The sequence below is a fragment of the Hypanus sabinus genome, chromosome 16 (assembly GCF_030144855.1).
Source record: "Hypanus sabinus isolate sHypSab1 chromosome 16, sHypSab1.hap1, whole genome shotgun sequence".
In the NCBI taxonomy this organism is placed as follows: domain Eukaryota; kingdom Metazoa; phylum Chordata; class Chondrichthyes; order Myliobatiformes; family Dasyatidae; genus Hypanus; species Hypanus sabinus.
The window spans coordinates 86,805,468-86,822,189 of NC_082721.1; the positions used below are offsets into that span (position 1 = coordinate 86,805,468).

Here is a 16,722-nt window from a genome sequence, read left to right on the forward strand (position 1 = left end):
ATGTGTTTGTTACCTACTGTATAGTAATGTTTATTTGGTAACTGTTGAAACCTTTCTGGTCTGTTTCTGCTTGCAGAGTGGCTACAGATCACGGCTCCGTACGGGTAGTTCAATGTCTGAGGTCAGCCTCACCCCGTCACACAACTGGGGTAAGTGTCTTCCCCCCCAACTCATCTCTAATCTCCACCCTCACCTCAAGCCCACCCTCATCGAAGCTCTAACCTCATCCAGAAGGGCAACTCTGACAAATTTACCTTTGCACCGTCAGTCCAAGTATGTTGTCATACTACACACATCACACACACAGCATACTTACACAGAGCTCACACACACAACATACTACATACAAAGCACATGCACTGAGCACACGTACATAGAGAACACAGATATGCAGCCATATATACACAACACATACACACAGCACAAATATCCACATAGAACACATACACTCCCATATACACAAAATGTCACACATACAGTTATCATACACTGGCCATACACACACACACACACACACACAGCCTTTCACACATATGGTACATGTTCACATTCAGTCTCAAACACGTCAAATATTCATAAAAATACATGCCGGTATAAACTGAGAAAATGTAGAAGCACATACACACAGATGCAGACCCATGATGTACATAGACATACATATACAACATGACATACACACACGGCCACGTGCACATTGATATACAATTAAGCATACATACAGAACACAGACACTTCCAGCAACTCCTCCCAACTGATCATCAGGGTAGCCTCCTACCGAAAAGGACAGAAGCAATGAGAAATAAACAACAGGTGGAGAGTGTAATGAAGCTATTGAATTCCATGTACACATTGGGCATAGACAGAGAAATAAAACGTAGGAAGAAATATTGGATTAAGAGAAAAGAAATGAAGATGGTAGAAAAAACAAATATGATGCTTTGAAATTCTCCCAGTAAGTTTTATCAATTGTGGAGTGTGATTGTGGCTGGCCAAGTACAGTTTAACTCGTGCTGAAAAGGTGTGCTGAGCAACATGTTGACCTTGAGCATTTCAGACAGCAGGCCGGAGGTAACACATTGGTCTGGGTCTGGGTCTGGACTCACATGCAGGCAAGACTGAGAAGGTTGGCTGTATCCGTTACTGAAGTGTGTGAACAATCTTGATGGGGTTTACATCCAAACTGGCTGTTTGACCATTTCACATCCCTTTTTTAAAATTTTAGATTTATAAAATTAGCTGAATTTAAATTTCCCACTCAGCCATGGTGGGATTTGAACTCTTCTGTCCAGATCTCCAGCTTAAGCATTACTAGACAGTAAACATGATTATTAATTCTGATTCCCATTCACATTCTGACATGTCAGCCATGGCTTCCTGTTGTGTCAAGACAAGGCCACCCTCAGCGTTTGGCAGCAAGATCTATATACCGCCTGGCTAGCCTCCAACCAGATGGCATGAATATTTGTCATAGGGGGGCATTGGGAGTGGACCCAAATGCAAGACACAGACACTGAACTACCAGGAACAGGACTAGGCGTGAGAAGGAAGCAAAGAAAGTGGGGAAGAAAGGATGCTGGACATGACACTAGCCCTGGACGAGACCAGGACACAGAGCCCAGACTAGAACTTGACTAGGATAGCGGAACCAGGACACGGAACTGAGAGCTAGGAGCCTGGGCTTGGACTCCAAGCCAGAGACTGGACAAGGACCCAGAACCTGGGTCTTGACTCGGGCTCGGACTCCAGAACCAGGTGAGGACATGACGAGGCTACAGGACGAGGAGAGGCAACAGGACTGGACGTGAGACTCCTGGGCAGGACAAGGGAACCCCAGCACCGGGCTGGGCAAGGTACTCCTGGGCTGGGTGAGGCACATGGACAAGATGAGAACACAAAGCCGTGGCTTGGACAGGACAAGGTTCTTGGACATGGCTAGGACAGGACAAGGCCCTGAAGCCTTGCCTTGGTTAAGGGAGAGACAGGAACACAGAGACTTGGTCGAGGGAGAGACAGGAACGCAGAGCCTTGGTCGAGGGAGAGACAGGAACGCAGAGCCTTGGTCGAGGGAGAGACAGGAACGCAGAGCCTTGGTCGAGGGAGAACAGGAACGCAGAGCCTTGGTCGAGGGAGAACAGGAACGCAGAGCCTTGGTCGAGGGAGAACAGGAACGCAGAGCCTTGGTCGAGGGAGAACAGGAACGCAGAGCCTTGGTCGAGGGAGAACAGGAACGCAGAGCCTTGGTCGAGGGAGAACAGGAACGCAGAGCCTTCGTCGAGGGAGAACAGGAACGCAGAGCCTTCGTCGAGGGAGAACAGGAACGCAGAGCCTTCGTCGAGGGAGAACAGGAACGCAGAGCCTTCGTCGAGGGAGAACAGGAACGCAGAGCCTTCGTCGAGGGAGAACAGGAACGCAGAGCCTTCGTCGAGGGAGAACAGGAACGCAGAGCCTTCGTCGAGGGAGAACAGGAACGCAGAGCCTGGATCGAGGGAGAACAGGAACACAGAACCTGGATCAAGGGAGAGACAGGAACACAGAGCCTTGGTCGAGGGAGAGACAGGAACATGGAACACAGAGCCAGGACCCCTCCTTGGGTACAGGACATAGGGCCGGGACTCATTACACAGAATGCAGAATACAACGAGATGGTTCCCAACACAAGGTAGCAGCAGACTAGCGAAGGCATGGACACAGACAGTTCCCAATGCTAGTTAGCAGCAGACAGCCAGACCTACCCAGCGAAGGCATGGACACAGACAGTTCCCAACGCTAGTTAGCAGCAGACAGCCAGACCTACCCAGCGAAGGCGTGGACACAGACAGTTCCCAACGCTAGTTAGCAGCAGACAGCCAGACCTACCCAGCGAAGACATGGACGCAGACAGTTCCCAACGCTATTTAGAAGCAGACAGCCAGACCTACCCAGCAAAGGCGTGGACACAGACAGTTCCCAACACTAGATAGCAGCAGACAGCCAGACCTACCCAGTGAAGGCGTGGACACAGACGGTTCCCAACACTAGTTAGCAGCAGACAGCCAGACCTACCCAGCGAAGACATGGACACAGACAGTTCCCAACGCTATTTAGAAGCAGACAGCCAGACCTACCCAGCAAAGACATGGACACAGACAGTTCCCAACGCCAGTTAGCAGCAGACAGCCAGACCTACCCAGCGAAGGCGTGGACACAGAGACAGTTCAAAATAACAAACGGCAGTTCCTTATCTTGCTCCGGTGGTTGAACTTGACAGCAGTCAAGGCAAGGCAAGGCTCCAGAAGGAAGGTGAAGGGAAGGGATACAGACAGGGGGTTTGGACAGGAACAATCCACCAGCCAGAGGTGGAATCCTGAAGCTATTTATGAGGCCAGCCCAAACGAGAATCAGCTGCCTCAACTGAAACTGGGGAAACCCGGAAAACCTGGAATAAGGAGTCTAAACGTCTGGACCGGACCATGAACCGGAATGTGGATTTCACGGACCGGACCATGACAATATTGTTTTCTCCTTCTGGTAAAAAGATGATTTTTCCTTCTGCTCCTCTCTTCTTCTGTTTCACACTCTGACCTTTTACCTCTTCTTGCCTGCCTATCACTTCTCCCAAGTCCCCTCTTTCTCCTATGGTCCATTCTCCTCTCCTATCAGATTCCTTCTTCTCCAGCCCTTTGCCTTTCCTACCTACCTGGCTTCATCTATTACCTTCCAGCTAGCCTCCTTTCCCTTCTCCCATCTTTTTATTCTGTTGTCTTCCCTCTTCCTTTCTGGTCCTGAAAAAAAGTCTTGGCCCAAAACATTTATTGCTCATTCATTTTCATAGTTGCTGCCTGACTTGCTGAGTTCCTCCAGTACTTGGTGTATGCTTTGGATTTCCAGCATCTGCAGGCTTCTAGCAAACATAATTACTACACCACCAAACCAAGAAGAGTGAATTAGAACCCCTACCATCCAGGCCGTTTTCTCTTCTCACTGGTGTCATCAGGAAGGAGATACAATAGCTTTAGGTCCCACTCTGTCAGGTTCAAAAATGGTTATTGCCGTCAACCATCAGGCTCCTGAACCATGAGACCATAAGACAGAGGAGCAGAATTAGGCCATTCAGCCCCTTGAGTCTGTTCTGCCATTCCATCATGGCTGATCACAGATCCCACTCAACACCATACACCTACCTTCTCACCGTATCCCTTGATGCCCTGACCGATCAGGAAACTATCAACTTGTGCTTTCAATATACCCACAGACCTGGCCTCCACTGCAGTCTGTGGCAGAGTATACCACAGATTCACTACTCTCTGGCTAAAAAAATTCCTTGTTGCCTCTGTTCTAAAAGGTCACTCCTCAATTTTGAGGCTGTGCTCTCTAGTTCTGTATACCCGCACCATAGGAAACATCCTCTCCACATCCACCTTATCTAGTCCTTTCAACATTTAGCAGGCTTCAATGAGATTCCCCCCCCCCACCTCCCACATTCTTCTAAGTTCCAGTCAGTACAAGCCCAAAGCTGCCAAACTCTTGTCATATATTAACCCCTTAATTCCCAGAATCTCTGCACCAACTCCAATGACAACACATCAGATTGCTTAACCCATGTTGACACAACTGTATTTCTATGTTATATTGACTATCCTGTTGTACATACTATTTATTATAACTTACTATAAATTACACATTTAGACAGTGAAGTAATGTAAAGAATTTTACTCTTCATGTATATGAAGGATTAAAGTAATAAAGTCAATTCAATTCAATTCAATCCTGTCTGAGATACGGGGTCCAAAACTGCAGCCTGATTAGTGTCTTATAAAGCCTTAGCATTATCTCCTTGTTTTTATATTCTGTTTCCCTTAAAATGAACTCCAACATTGTATTTGGCTTAATTACCACAGACTCAACCTGAAAATTGACCTTCTGAGAGTCTTGCGCAAGGACTCCTAAATCCCTCTGCACCTCAGGTGTTAGAATTATCTCCCCATTTAGATAATAGTCTTCACTATTGCTCCTTTTATCAAAATGCATTATCTTCATACAATCCACAAGGTTTGCCATAAAGCTGTGAATTCCATTATCTAAATCTTGACAAACAATGTGAAAAGTATTGGTCCCAATACTGACCCCTGAGGAACACCACTAGTCACTGGCAGCCAAACAGAAAAGGTCCCCTTTATTCCCATTTGCTGCCTTCTGCCTGTCAGCCATTCCTCTATTCATACCAGTATTGTTCCTGCAGTGCCATAGGATTTTACCTTATTAAGCAGCCTCATGTAGCATCCTATCGAACGCCTTCTGAAAATCCAAGTAAATGGCATCCTATACCTCTCCTTTGCCCATCCTGCTTGTTACTTCCTTGAAGAACTCTAACAGATTAAGAGATTTGACAGTCAAGATTTCCCTTTACAGAAAGCATGCTGACTTTGACTTATTTTATTATTAGTCTCCAAGCAGCCCGAAACCTCATCCTTAGTAATAGACTCCAACACTTTCCCAACCTCTGAGGTCAGGCTAACTGGCCTATAATTTCCCTTCTTTTGCCTTCCTCCCTTCTTAAAGAATGGAGTGACATTTGTAATCTTCCAGTCCTCTGGGACCATGCCAGAATCAAGCGATTCTTTAAAGATCAGGAGTTATGCATCTGTTATCTCTTTAGCAACATTCCTCAGGACTCTGGGATGTAGTTCATCTTGTCCAGGTGGCTTATCCACCTTAAGAGCTTTGAGTTTGCCTAGTGCTTTTTCCTTTGCAATAGCAATGGCACTCACTCCAGCTCCCTAACACTCACAGACTTCTGGCACACTGCTAGTGTCTTCCACAGTGAAGACTGATGCAAAGTACTCATTAAGTTCATTTGCCATTTCTTTGTCCCCTATTACTACCTCACCAGCATCATTTTTCCACTGGTCCAATTTGAACTCCCACCCCTCTTTTACTCTTTATATAACCGAAAAAAAATTTTTAGTGTCTTCCTTGCTCTCACCTTTGGCTAGTTTGCCCTCATATTTCATCTTTTCCATTCTTATAGCTTTTTCAGTTGCCTTTTGTTGGATTTTAATAGCTTCCCAATCATCCAACTTCCCACTCACTTTTGCTACCTTAAATGTCCTTTCATTGGCTTTTTTGCAGTCCTTAACTTCCCTTGTCAGCCACAGTTGCCATTTGAGAACTTCTTCCTCTGTGGGACATATATATCCTGAACTATTCCCTGAAACTTCAGCCATCTCTGCTCCGCCATCATCCCCACCAGTATTTTCCTCCAATCCACCTGGGCAACCTCCTTTCTCAGGCCTCTGAAGTTCCCTTTATTCCATTGTGATACTGATATGCGTGAGTTATGCTTCTCCCTCTCCAACTGCAGTTTGAATTCAGTCATATTATGATCACTGCTCCTGAGGGTTCCTTTACTTTAAGCTCTCGAATAAGATCTGGGATATTACACAACACCCAACCTAAGATAGATATTCCCCAAGTAGGCTCAAGCACAAGCTGCTTTAAAAAGCCATCTCAAAGGCATTCAACAAATCCCCTCTCTTGCTATCTGACACCAACCTGATTTTCCCAATCACCTTCCACTTCGAAAAGTTCCCCATTATAACTTTGTCATTACCCTTATTACAATGCTTTTTCCAGCTCCCTTTGTAATTTCAACCCCACATCTTGGCTACTATTTGGATGCCTATGTATGATTCCCATAATTCACTTTTTACCTTTGCAGTTTTTAACTCCACCCACCATGTGTCACCTCTTTCTAAAGATGTAATTTCATCTCTTACCAACAGAGCCACACCACTGCATATGCCTTCCTGCCTGACCTTACAATACAAAGTATATCCTTTGATGTTAAGCTCCCAGCTATGGCCTTCTTTCAGCCACGACTCAGCGATGCCCACAACATCATTCTGACCAATCTCTATAATTGTGCCAGGAGTTCCCCCACCTTACTCCGAATGCTATGCACACTTAAATACAACATCTCCAATCCTGCATTGTTTGCCCTTTTCAATTTTGCCTCTGTTGTACAATTTAACTTTTTGCTCTGTCTGCATTTGTACCCAGTCATTGGCTTCTCCTTCCTTGCATTCATGTTACATAAATCATCTATTTGTAAACCTTCTGGCTTATCCTCAGCTCTATCATACTGGTTCCCATCTCTCTACCATATCAGATTAAACCACTCCCAACAGCTCTGGTAAACCTGCCTGCAAGCATATTGGTCCTCCTCGAATTCAAGAGCAACCCATCCCCTTTGTACAGGTCACACCTGCTGCAGAAGAGGTCCCAGTGATCCAGGAACTGAATCGCTGCCCCCTGCTCCAGTTCTTCAGCCATGCATTTATCTGCCACTTTATTCTATTCCTATGCTCACTGTCGTGGATAATTTCACTCACCTCAACACTGAACTGATTCCTCAACCTATGGACTCACTTCCAAGGTCCCTACAGCTTGTGTTTTCAGTATTATTTGTTTGTTTGCTTATTTAGGTATGTATGTATGTATGCTTGTAACAAATAAATACAGTGGAAACAGTGAAAAATAATACCCAGATATTGACGACAACTGATGTGCAAGAGAAGACAAACTGTAAATTTGTCACTCTTCATCTGTGTGCAGTTTTTCAATGATTCCGTTGTATTTGTTTGTTCTGCTGAGAATGCTTGAAAGGAAATTAATCTCAGGGTTGGACATGGTGACATTTACGTACTTTACTTTGAACTTTGAACTTTCTCAGTCACAGCGTATGTGCAGGTCATACTGAATCTTGATTATGTAATACAAAGTTTTGCAATTATATGACTTAACTTTCTGTGGTGAGCTCTGTGGCATTACAAGCCCAGTAAAATGGGAAGAATAAGACCAGAATGGTGCAATTCTGACAACAGCTGCAAGATTTTCAGTTTTGAACGCCTCTCCTTGCCTTTAGTTAGTTTTGCCATTAGGGAAATAATTAGAATTGGAATCTGATTCAGGTCTTCTATCATTGACAGATGTCTTGAAATTTGTTGACTTTGGTTCAGCAGTACAATGCAAAATATAAAAAACCCATTAGTTAAAATAAAATTTCTTTTAAAAACAACAAAATAAATCTTGCAAAAGAGGAATAATGAGGTAGTTTTCATGGGTTCAAGGAAGAAGCAGTTCCTGAAATGTTGAATGTGTGCCTTTAGGCTCCTGCACCTCCTTCCTGAGGATAGCAATGAGAAGAAAGAGAGCCATTAATGATGGATGCCATCTTCTTCAAGCACCACTGTTTGAAGATGTCCTCAATGTCCATTATCTTCATGGTGCATTGCTAACAAAGGCCTGATATAAGGATGAGAAAACCTGCAGATGCTGGAAATCCAATCAACACTCACAAGTGCTGGAGGATCTCAGTGGGCCAGGCAGCATGATAAAAGGTCTTGGCCTGAAACGTCAGCTGTTTGTCTTTTCCATAGATGCTGCCTGACCTGCTGAGTTCCTCCAGCATTTTGTGTGTATTCCCATGACATAAGGATGTTTCAAGAGTAAGGTAAAGGCAATGAATGAGGTATTGAGTTAGCTAGTCTGTTTGAGGTAGATTTCTAAACTCAACTCCAGCAAACTGAGTTCAGTCCTGATCTCTGCTGTTGTCTGTGTGGAGCTGCATCCGGGTTCTCCATTTGTCTCCCAATTCCCAGGCTGGTAGGTTATCTGGCTTTCTCAACTATCTATCGATAGGGTGTGGGTGAGTGGTAGACTCTGGATAGAGCTGGAGAATGAGGGGAGAATAGGTTTTAAGGAACATTAACGGAGAATGGGATGATTCTGTGAGCCGGTGGAATGAAATGGCATCCTATGTTGTCAGAATAAATAGAGATGGGCAGTTGGAACTGAGAGTGGAAATGGGGAGTGGGATCTGAGAGAAAGTGACCTGCCTGAAGGTGAGCTGAGTGGTCTGAGCTAATCCATAACTACAAACATTGCATGGTGCCGACATTCTGAAATCTGTTACAGATGATCAAAGATGCTGTGCACACACACAGATAAACAGACAGACACACACAAACTCTCATGCAATACAAGACACACACACACACACAAAATCATACACTCATATACTCACACACACAGACTGACAGTCTCTCTCTCACACACACACACACACACACACACACACAGAATCAGACACAGACTCACACACACACATGCGAGCACAGACACCACCATACGAAGGAAGAAAGTCAAGGCTGTAGAGAAACTGCAGTCAATGTCCGTATGGATAAGGCACTCGTTATGGTTTGTAACTTCAAAGCATTAAACAAATTCAAAGGAAGACACGAGGGTATGGGAATGTGAGGTCTGGCTTCCAGTTTACTTTAAGTGAGGCATGCACATATCACCTGGTAGTGTGATGATGTATGCAATTAATGTATTTTTTCATATAATCCATAATTAATTACTTAAACAAACAAGAATGCTTAATCAGTCAATATATATACAAAACTACTCAATATTACTGAAATATTAAATGCATAATAGCACCAGTGCATGGTGAACTGGAAAAGCTGGTGTTGTACCCCTTAGAGCCGAGACGGTGAAGGAGAGGCTTAACAAAGAGTATAAAATTATTCCTGGAGATCAGCAGAAATTCCACAGCAGAAGTAACTAAACCTTCTCATTAGCAGAGTTATCAAAAGCTAAAGAGCAGAGATTTAGGGTATTGGGTAAAAGATTTAGAATGGATATAAAGAGGAACGTTTTCATCAAGGTGTGGTTGGAATCTGGAACAGGCTGTCAGAGTGGGTGGTGAATGAAGATAATCTTATCTAGACACGTCTGGTGTGGAGGCACCAATGAAGATCAGACAAAGCTGCAGAGGGTTGTAAACTTAGCCATCTCCATCATGAGCGCTAGCCTCCCCACCACTGAAGACATCGTCAAAAGGTGATGACTTGGTAAGACGTCATCCATCAGTAAAGACTGTCAGCACCCAGGACATGCCCTCTTCCCATCACTACCGTCAGGGAGGAGGTACAGAGCCTAAAGGGGCATACTCGAGAATTCAGACTTGAAATATTACCTTTGATTTTCTTTCCACTGATGTTGCAGGACCTGCTGAGTGTTTCCAGTACAATATTTTCTGTTTACATTTCAGGTTTTAACTCAGCTGAATTGTCTATGTAAATATAAGTACTTTATTTTTCTTCTGCTGTTGGATATAAATAGTCTATATTTCAGCCAACATCTATTCTGTACGTATGAAACTTCCATTTCTGTTCTTCATTCTATAATTACATGATGTAAATTTGCAAATTTAAAATCTCTCAAAACAATAAATAAGAAATGTTAAAGAAAAATTTCAAATCTGTTCTTAAACTTTAATTAAATCAAGGAAATAAATTGCATTATATTTTGGCTGCAGTTTTAGTAAGGCAACTTTTGCCTGTGTAGTACAGGTTGATGCTTAATCAACAGTCGAGCTTCTTCCCCTCTGCCATTAGATTTTCGAATGGCCAATGAACTATCAACCCCCCCTCACTACTTTGCTCTCTTTTTGCATTACTTATTTAATTTTCAGTGTATTTCTTATTGTAGCTTATAGTATTTTTGCCACAAAACAACAAATTTCATGACATTTGTCAGTGATAATCATCATGATTCTGGTTCTGACTAAATTGCTAAGGCTTAGAAGAGTATGGACCAAGTGCTGTTGTATGGCGTTAGTGTAGATAAGTACCTGATTTATGGTTTGGATGTGGTGGGTAAAGGGCCTTTCCTGTCCTGTGTGTTTCTATCACTCTGCTGTATGAGGAGGAACTGGTTCCTTTGACTGGAGATCTGTATTCAGAGAAAGCAAATGTAAGGTAATTATTGAAACAACCCAAGGACACAGAGGAATCATGTCAAGTCAAAGTCAAAGACAAAGTAAATTTATTATCAAGCTATGTACAATGTATGTCATCATGTACTACCATTTTCTTGCAGGCATTTACAGGAAAGTAAAAATTACAGACTAACTATTAACTATTGTGCAAAGGAAGACAGCTTTTGCAAACAAATAAAGCACCAAGAATGCAAGTTGTAGCATCCTAGAAAGTGAGTCTGTAGGCTGAGGAATCAGTCAGAGTTGAGGTGAGTGAAGTTATCCATGCTGGTTCAGAAGCTTGATAGTTGTCTAGAAGCAAGGGTGTCTGGAATTTAAAAGCAAGGATGTAATGTTGAGACTTTATGAAGCACTGGTGAGGCCTCAATTGGAGTATTGTGAGCAGGTTTGGGCCCCTTATCTTAGAAGGATGTGCTGAAATTGGAGAGTGTTCAAAGGGGGTTCATGAAAATGATTCCAGGATTGAATGGATTGTCATATGAAGAACATTTGATGGCTCTGGGCCTGTATTCATTGGAATTTAGAAGAATGATGGTTGACCTAATTGAAACCTATGAACTGGAGAAAGGCCTTAATGGAGTGGATGTGGAGAGGCTGTTTCCGAGGTCTAAGACCAAAAGACACAGCCTCAGAGTAGAGGGGCATCCTTTTAGAACAGAGATGAGGAGGAATTTTTTAGCCAGAGAGTGGTGAATCAGTGCAATTCTTGGACACAGGCAGCTGTGGAGGCTTTTTTATGTATATTTAGGGCAGAGGTTGATAGATTCTTGTTTAGTCAGGGCATGAAAGGTTGCAGGGAGAAGGCCAGAGAGCGCAGCTTAGAGTAAAATTGGATCAGCCATGATGAAATGACAAATAGACTTGATGGACCAAATGGCCTAATTCTGCTCCATTATCTTATGGTCTTATGTTTGCAGGGTAATAACTGTTCCTGAAGCTGGTGGTTTCTTCACAAACCAGTTTTTGTGGTCTGAAAGGCTGGCTGGAAGCAGATTCAAATGGAAGTTTCAAAAGGGAATTGTATCAATATTTGAAAGATAACAAAACTTTTACTGGTTGAGGGGGTGGAATGAATAGAATTGTTTGTCCAAAGAGTTGACACAAATTGTGATAGGCCAATAGCTTCCTTCTGTACCTTAATAAGTTATGTAGAATCTAATTTGTCCAATGGAGTTGAAAACTTAGGCAACAAGGCAACCTATTTGCACAGAGCAAGATCCAAAATAAGCAATGTGTCAATAGTCAGCTTGGTCAACTGAAAGGTACATATTGAGCCAGAAAATGCTAATGACTTCCTGTGAATGACTGCTGCCTGGCATTTTGTGTGTGTTGCTTGGATTTCCAGCATCTGCAGATTTTCTCTTGTTTGTTAATGATAACGACTTCCCTGTTTTTATTCCCCTAGAATTGAAGTTAGGGAAATTTTTGCATTTGCCAGAGAGGATAAAATGGTGCTATAGTTTACATGGATTCAGAAAAGTCAAAGTGCATCATTTACATTATGTTACAGATGAGAAGGGGAGAGGGGAGGAGAGAGAGAGAGGTGGGAGAGAGGGGGAGGAGGAGAGAGAGTGGGAGGGGGAGAGAGAGAGAGAGAGTGAGAGAGAGAGAGGGAGGGTTGTGGTGGTGGGAGGAAGGGAAGGAGAGAGAGAGAACTTGCAGTTTGTAATTTGTCCAGCAGATGGTTGCTTTGAGACATAGAATCAATAGGTTTCCATCACCTTGTTTTCATTGTGAAAAAAAATCTTAATTGGGGAAAAGAAGGGTAACGCGCTCAAAGTTGTCAGGGTTATGATGGTATGAGATGTTTTTACTAAGATGCAAGACCAGGTCGAAGAGAGCCATGAATACAAGCCACACTAAATAGTTCCAGCAGGGATTTCTGGAGAAACATCTTAGCATGTGAGTGGGAGTTGTTCTTTTAACCAATTTTGAATCTCCTCTGCATCTACTACATATTGATAATTATAAAGTGTCTGTGGGTCCATGTTCAGGGGGCAGTCAGGAACCATTGATATCGAGTCACATGCAGGCCCCATGGTAGAGCCAGTGGTACACTACCAGAGATCCGAGTGCAATCCTGACCTCCTGCGCTGTCTGTGTGGAGTTTGCACGTACTCTATATTGCCATGAGGGGTTCCACTGTGAACTTTGGTTTCCTCCCACTTGAAAACAACGGTTTCATTGACCTGTAAGCTGCCACTGGTAACTAGGTGAGTGGTAGAATTTGGGATTGTGCTGGAAGGAAATGAAAGGAGAATAAAGTGAGATGAGTATTTAATTATTTATTTTTTATTGAGATACGGCAGAGAATAGCTTTAAGCCATACCAACAGGCAAACCCAAATTTAACCGTGGCCTAATCAAGAAACAAGTTACAATGACCAACTAACCTACCAACCTGTACGCTTTTGGACTGTGGGAGGAAACTGGAGCAAATATAGTGTATTTGAATACGAGGGGTGATTGATAAGTTTGTGGCCTAAGGTAGAAGGAGTCACATTTATTTTTCCTTCATTTACACACTTAGTCCAACGGTAGTGGACCAAACGGATCCGTTCTTTGTAGAAGTCGGTGTCTTGGATCTCCAGGAGTGATCCACAGCAAGGGTGATTGATAAGTTTGTGGCCTAGAGTAGAAGGAGACGAGTTATTAACTTCAAACTTCCTGCATTTTCACTCATAGAGTTGAATGACACGAGCAGGTAACAAGAGCTGTATAACTCATCTCCTTCTACCTTAAGCCACAAACTTATCAATCACCCCTGCTGTGAACCACCTGGAGGTCCAAGACGCTCTCGTTACATGCTCGTGCAGTTCAACTCTTTAGTGATTATGCAGAAAGCTTGAAGTTAATAACTCATCTCCTTCTATCAGATCCGTGTGCTCCACGACCACTGGACTAAGTGTGTAAATGTAGGAGGGGACTATGTTGAAAAATAAATGTGCTAAGTTTTCTAAAATTGACTCCTTCTACCTTAGGCCACAAACTTATCAATCACCCCTGGTATGTAGTGGAACCTCACATTTCTCTGCATGTTTTGATGTACTTGTGGCAAATAAAGCTAATCTTTTTCATCTTTTCATTCTTGGTTGTGCTACTTCACCCACCAGGGTTGGCAGTGAGTCCCTGATGATTGGAGGGATCTGGATAGGGTGCTGCTGGGAGCTAGGAACAGGATTGGTCTTTGACTGGCTTCAGGCAGATGCGATCATGAGTCTGATGTTCCAATTTCTAAATGGTTTGATAGGAGAGATTAGAGAAAGCAGAGGTGGTGAACAGGAAATGATTCAATGTTCTTTGGAATGCAAAGACTGCAATAGACAGGAAACAGTTACCTCTGTTCACCAACACACACAAAATGCTGGGGGATCTCAGCAGACAAGGTAGCATCTATGGAAAAAAGTACAGTCGACAAATTGGGTCGAGACCTTTTGGCAGGACTGGAGTAAAAAAGATGAGGAGTAGATTTAAAAGCTGGGGGCTTGGAGAGAAAAGCACAAGGTGATTGGTGAAACCAGGAGGGGGAGGGATGATGTAAAGATCTGGGAAGTTGATTGGTGAAAGAGATACAGGGCTGGAGAAGAGGGCATATAATAGAAAACTGAAGACCATAGAAGAAAGAAAAGGGGGCGGAGGACCAGAAAGAGGCAATGGACAGGCAAGGAGATGAGGTGAGACAGTGAAAAGGGGATGGGGGAATGGTGAAGGAGAGGTGGTGGGGGCATGACTGGAAGTTCAAGAAATTGATATTCATGCCATCGGGTTGGAGGCTACCCAGATGGAATACAAGGTGTTGTTCTTCCAACCTGAGTGTGCCTCATTGCGACAGTAGAGGAGGCCATGGATTGACATTAAACATTGTGCAAGTTAACATGCATTTGTGTAGCTGACAAATTGAAATGGACTTGGGACCAGGGTCGTTGATGACAATTCCTTTCACCTCTTCATCAATTATCTCTCTCGTACAGCTGGCTTGGGTTCATTCATAGTATTCAAAAAATAAGAATTGGCATTCTTTTTTTCAATAGCACAATGTCCAGATTTTGGCATTGTCTGTATTGATACAATATGTATCTCTGGTTGGTTGATGTGCTATGCTGATGCCTATCTGAATGCGCCTAGGCTTGAGATTGTATTGTCACTGAAGCAGGGCGAATGTTCTACCCGGAGCCTTTGCACCTGGGTAAATGAAATCTGAAATCAACTAGCGCTAAATTATATGTAGGGATTTACAGGAGTGAAAAGAATAAGTGGTTCTATAGGGTGGTTGATGTTCGAAACTCTCATCAATAAGCCATGTGTTATATGACACCAACTATTAACTTAATATCTGAGATTGATAAATGTTTATTTTCCACAGGTATTGAGGGATATGGGGCAAAGATGGGTGTGTGCAGGGAGGATACATATCCACCACCATTTTATGGAAGGTGGGTCAGGCTAAGGGCCATAAGACCATAATTCATAGGAGCAGAAGTAGGTTATTCGGCCTGTTGAGTCTGTTCCAACATTCGATCACAACTGATTTATTATCTCTCAACCCCATTCTCTTGCATTCTCCCCATAAACTGTGATGCCCTTATTAACTAAGAGCCTACTCAACCTTCACTTTAAATATACCCAATGACTTGGCCTCCACAGCCATCTGTGACAATGAATTCCATAGATTCACTACCCACTAGTTAAAGAAATTCCTCTTCATCTATGTTCTAAAAGGACATTGTTGTATTCCAAGGCCGTGCCCTCTGGTCCTAGACTGTCTCACTATTGGAAACATCCTCTCTATGTCTACCCTGTCTAGGCTTTTCAAAGAGCTGAGAGAGATGAATGACTTCCCTTGTCTCTCAACAACTTTTCCAGAGATCTTATGGATGGTCTCTTAAACATAGAAACATCGAAAATAGGTGCAGGAGTAGGCCATTCGGCCCTTCGAGCCTGCACCGCCATTCAGTACGATCATGGCTGATCATCCAACTCAGAACCCTGTACCTACTTTCTCTCCATACCCTCTGATCCCTTTAGCCACAAGGGCCATATCTAACTTCCTCTTAAATATAGCCAATGAACCGGCCTCAACTGTTTCCTGTGGCAGAGAATTCCACAGATTCACCACTCTCTGTGAGAAGAAGTTTTTCCTCATCTCGGTCCTAAAACGCTTCCCCTTTATCCTTAAACTGTGACCCCTCGTTCTGGACTTCCCCAACATCGGAAACAATCTTCCTGCATCTAGCCTGTTCAATCCCTTTAGAATTTTATACGTTTCAATAAGATCCCCCCTCAATCTTCTAAATTTCAGTGAGTATAAGCCTAGTCGATCCAGTCTTTCTTCATATGAAAGTCCTGCCATCCCAGGAATCAATCTGGTGAACCTTCTCTGTACTCCCTCTATGGCAAGGATGTCTTTCCTCAGATTAGGGGACCAAAACTGCACACAATATTCTAGGTGCGGTCTCACCAAGGCCTTGTACAAATGCAGTAGAACTTCCCTGCTCCTGTACTCAAATCCTTTTGCTATGAATGCCAACATACCATTTGCCTTTTTCACCACCTGCTGTACCTGCATGCCCACCTTCAATGACTGGTGTACAATGACACCCAGGTCTCGTTGCATCTCCCCTTTTCCTAATCGGCCACAGTTCAGATAATAATCTGTTTTCCTGTTCTTGCAACCAAAGTGGATAACCTCACATTTATCCACATTAAATTGCATCTGCCATGAATTTGCCGACTCACTTAACCTATCCAAGTCACCCTGCATCCTCTTAGCATCCTCCTCACAGCTAACACCGCCGCCCAGCTTCGAGTCATCCGCGAACTTGGAAATGTTGCATTTAATTCCCTCGTCCAAATCATTAATATATATTGTAAACAACTGGGGTCCCAGCACTGAGCCTT

General features: G+C 43.5%; 1 protein-coding gene across 1 annotated transcript in view; it reads left to right on the top strand.

The window, feature by feature from the left end:
- The window catches only part of LOC132406552 (disabled homolog 2-interacting protein-like), a 124,016-nt gene that overhangs the window by 42,969 nt on the left and 64,325 nt on the right, over positions 1–16,722 (top strand). Inside the window, exon 3 of the mRNA XM_059992372.1 lies at positions 77–149. Within this exon, the coding sequence (XP_059848355.1) occupies positions 77–149 (73 nt within the window). The remainder of the gene's footprint in view (positions 1–76; positions 150–16,722) is intronic.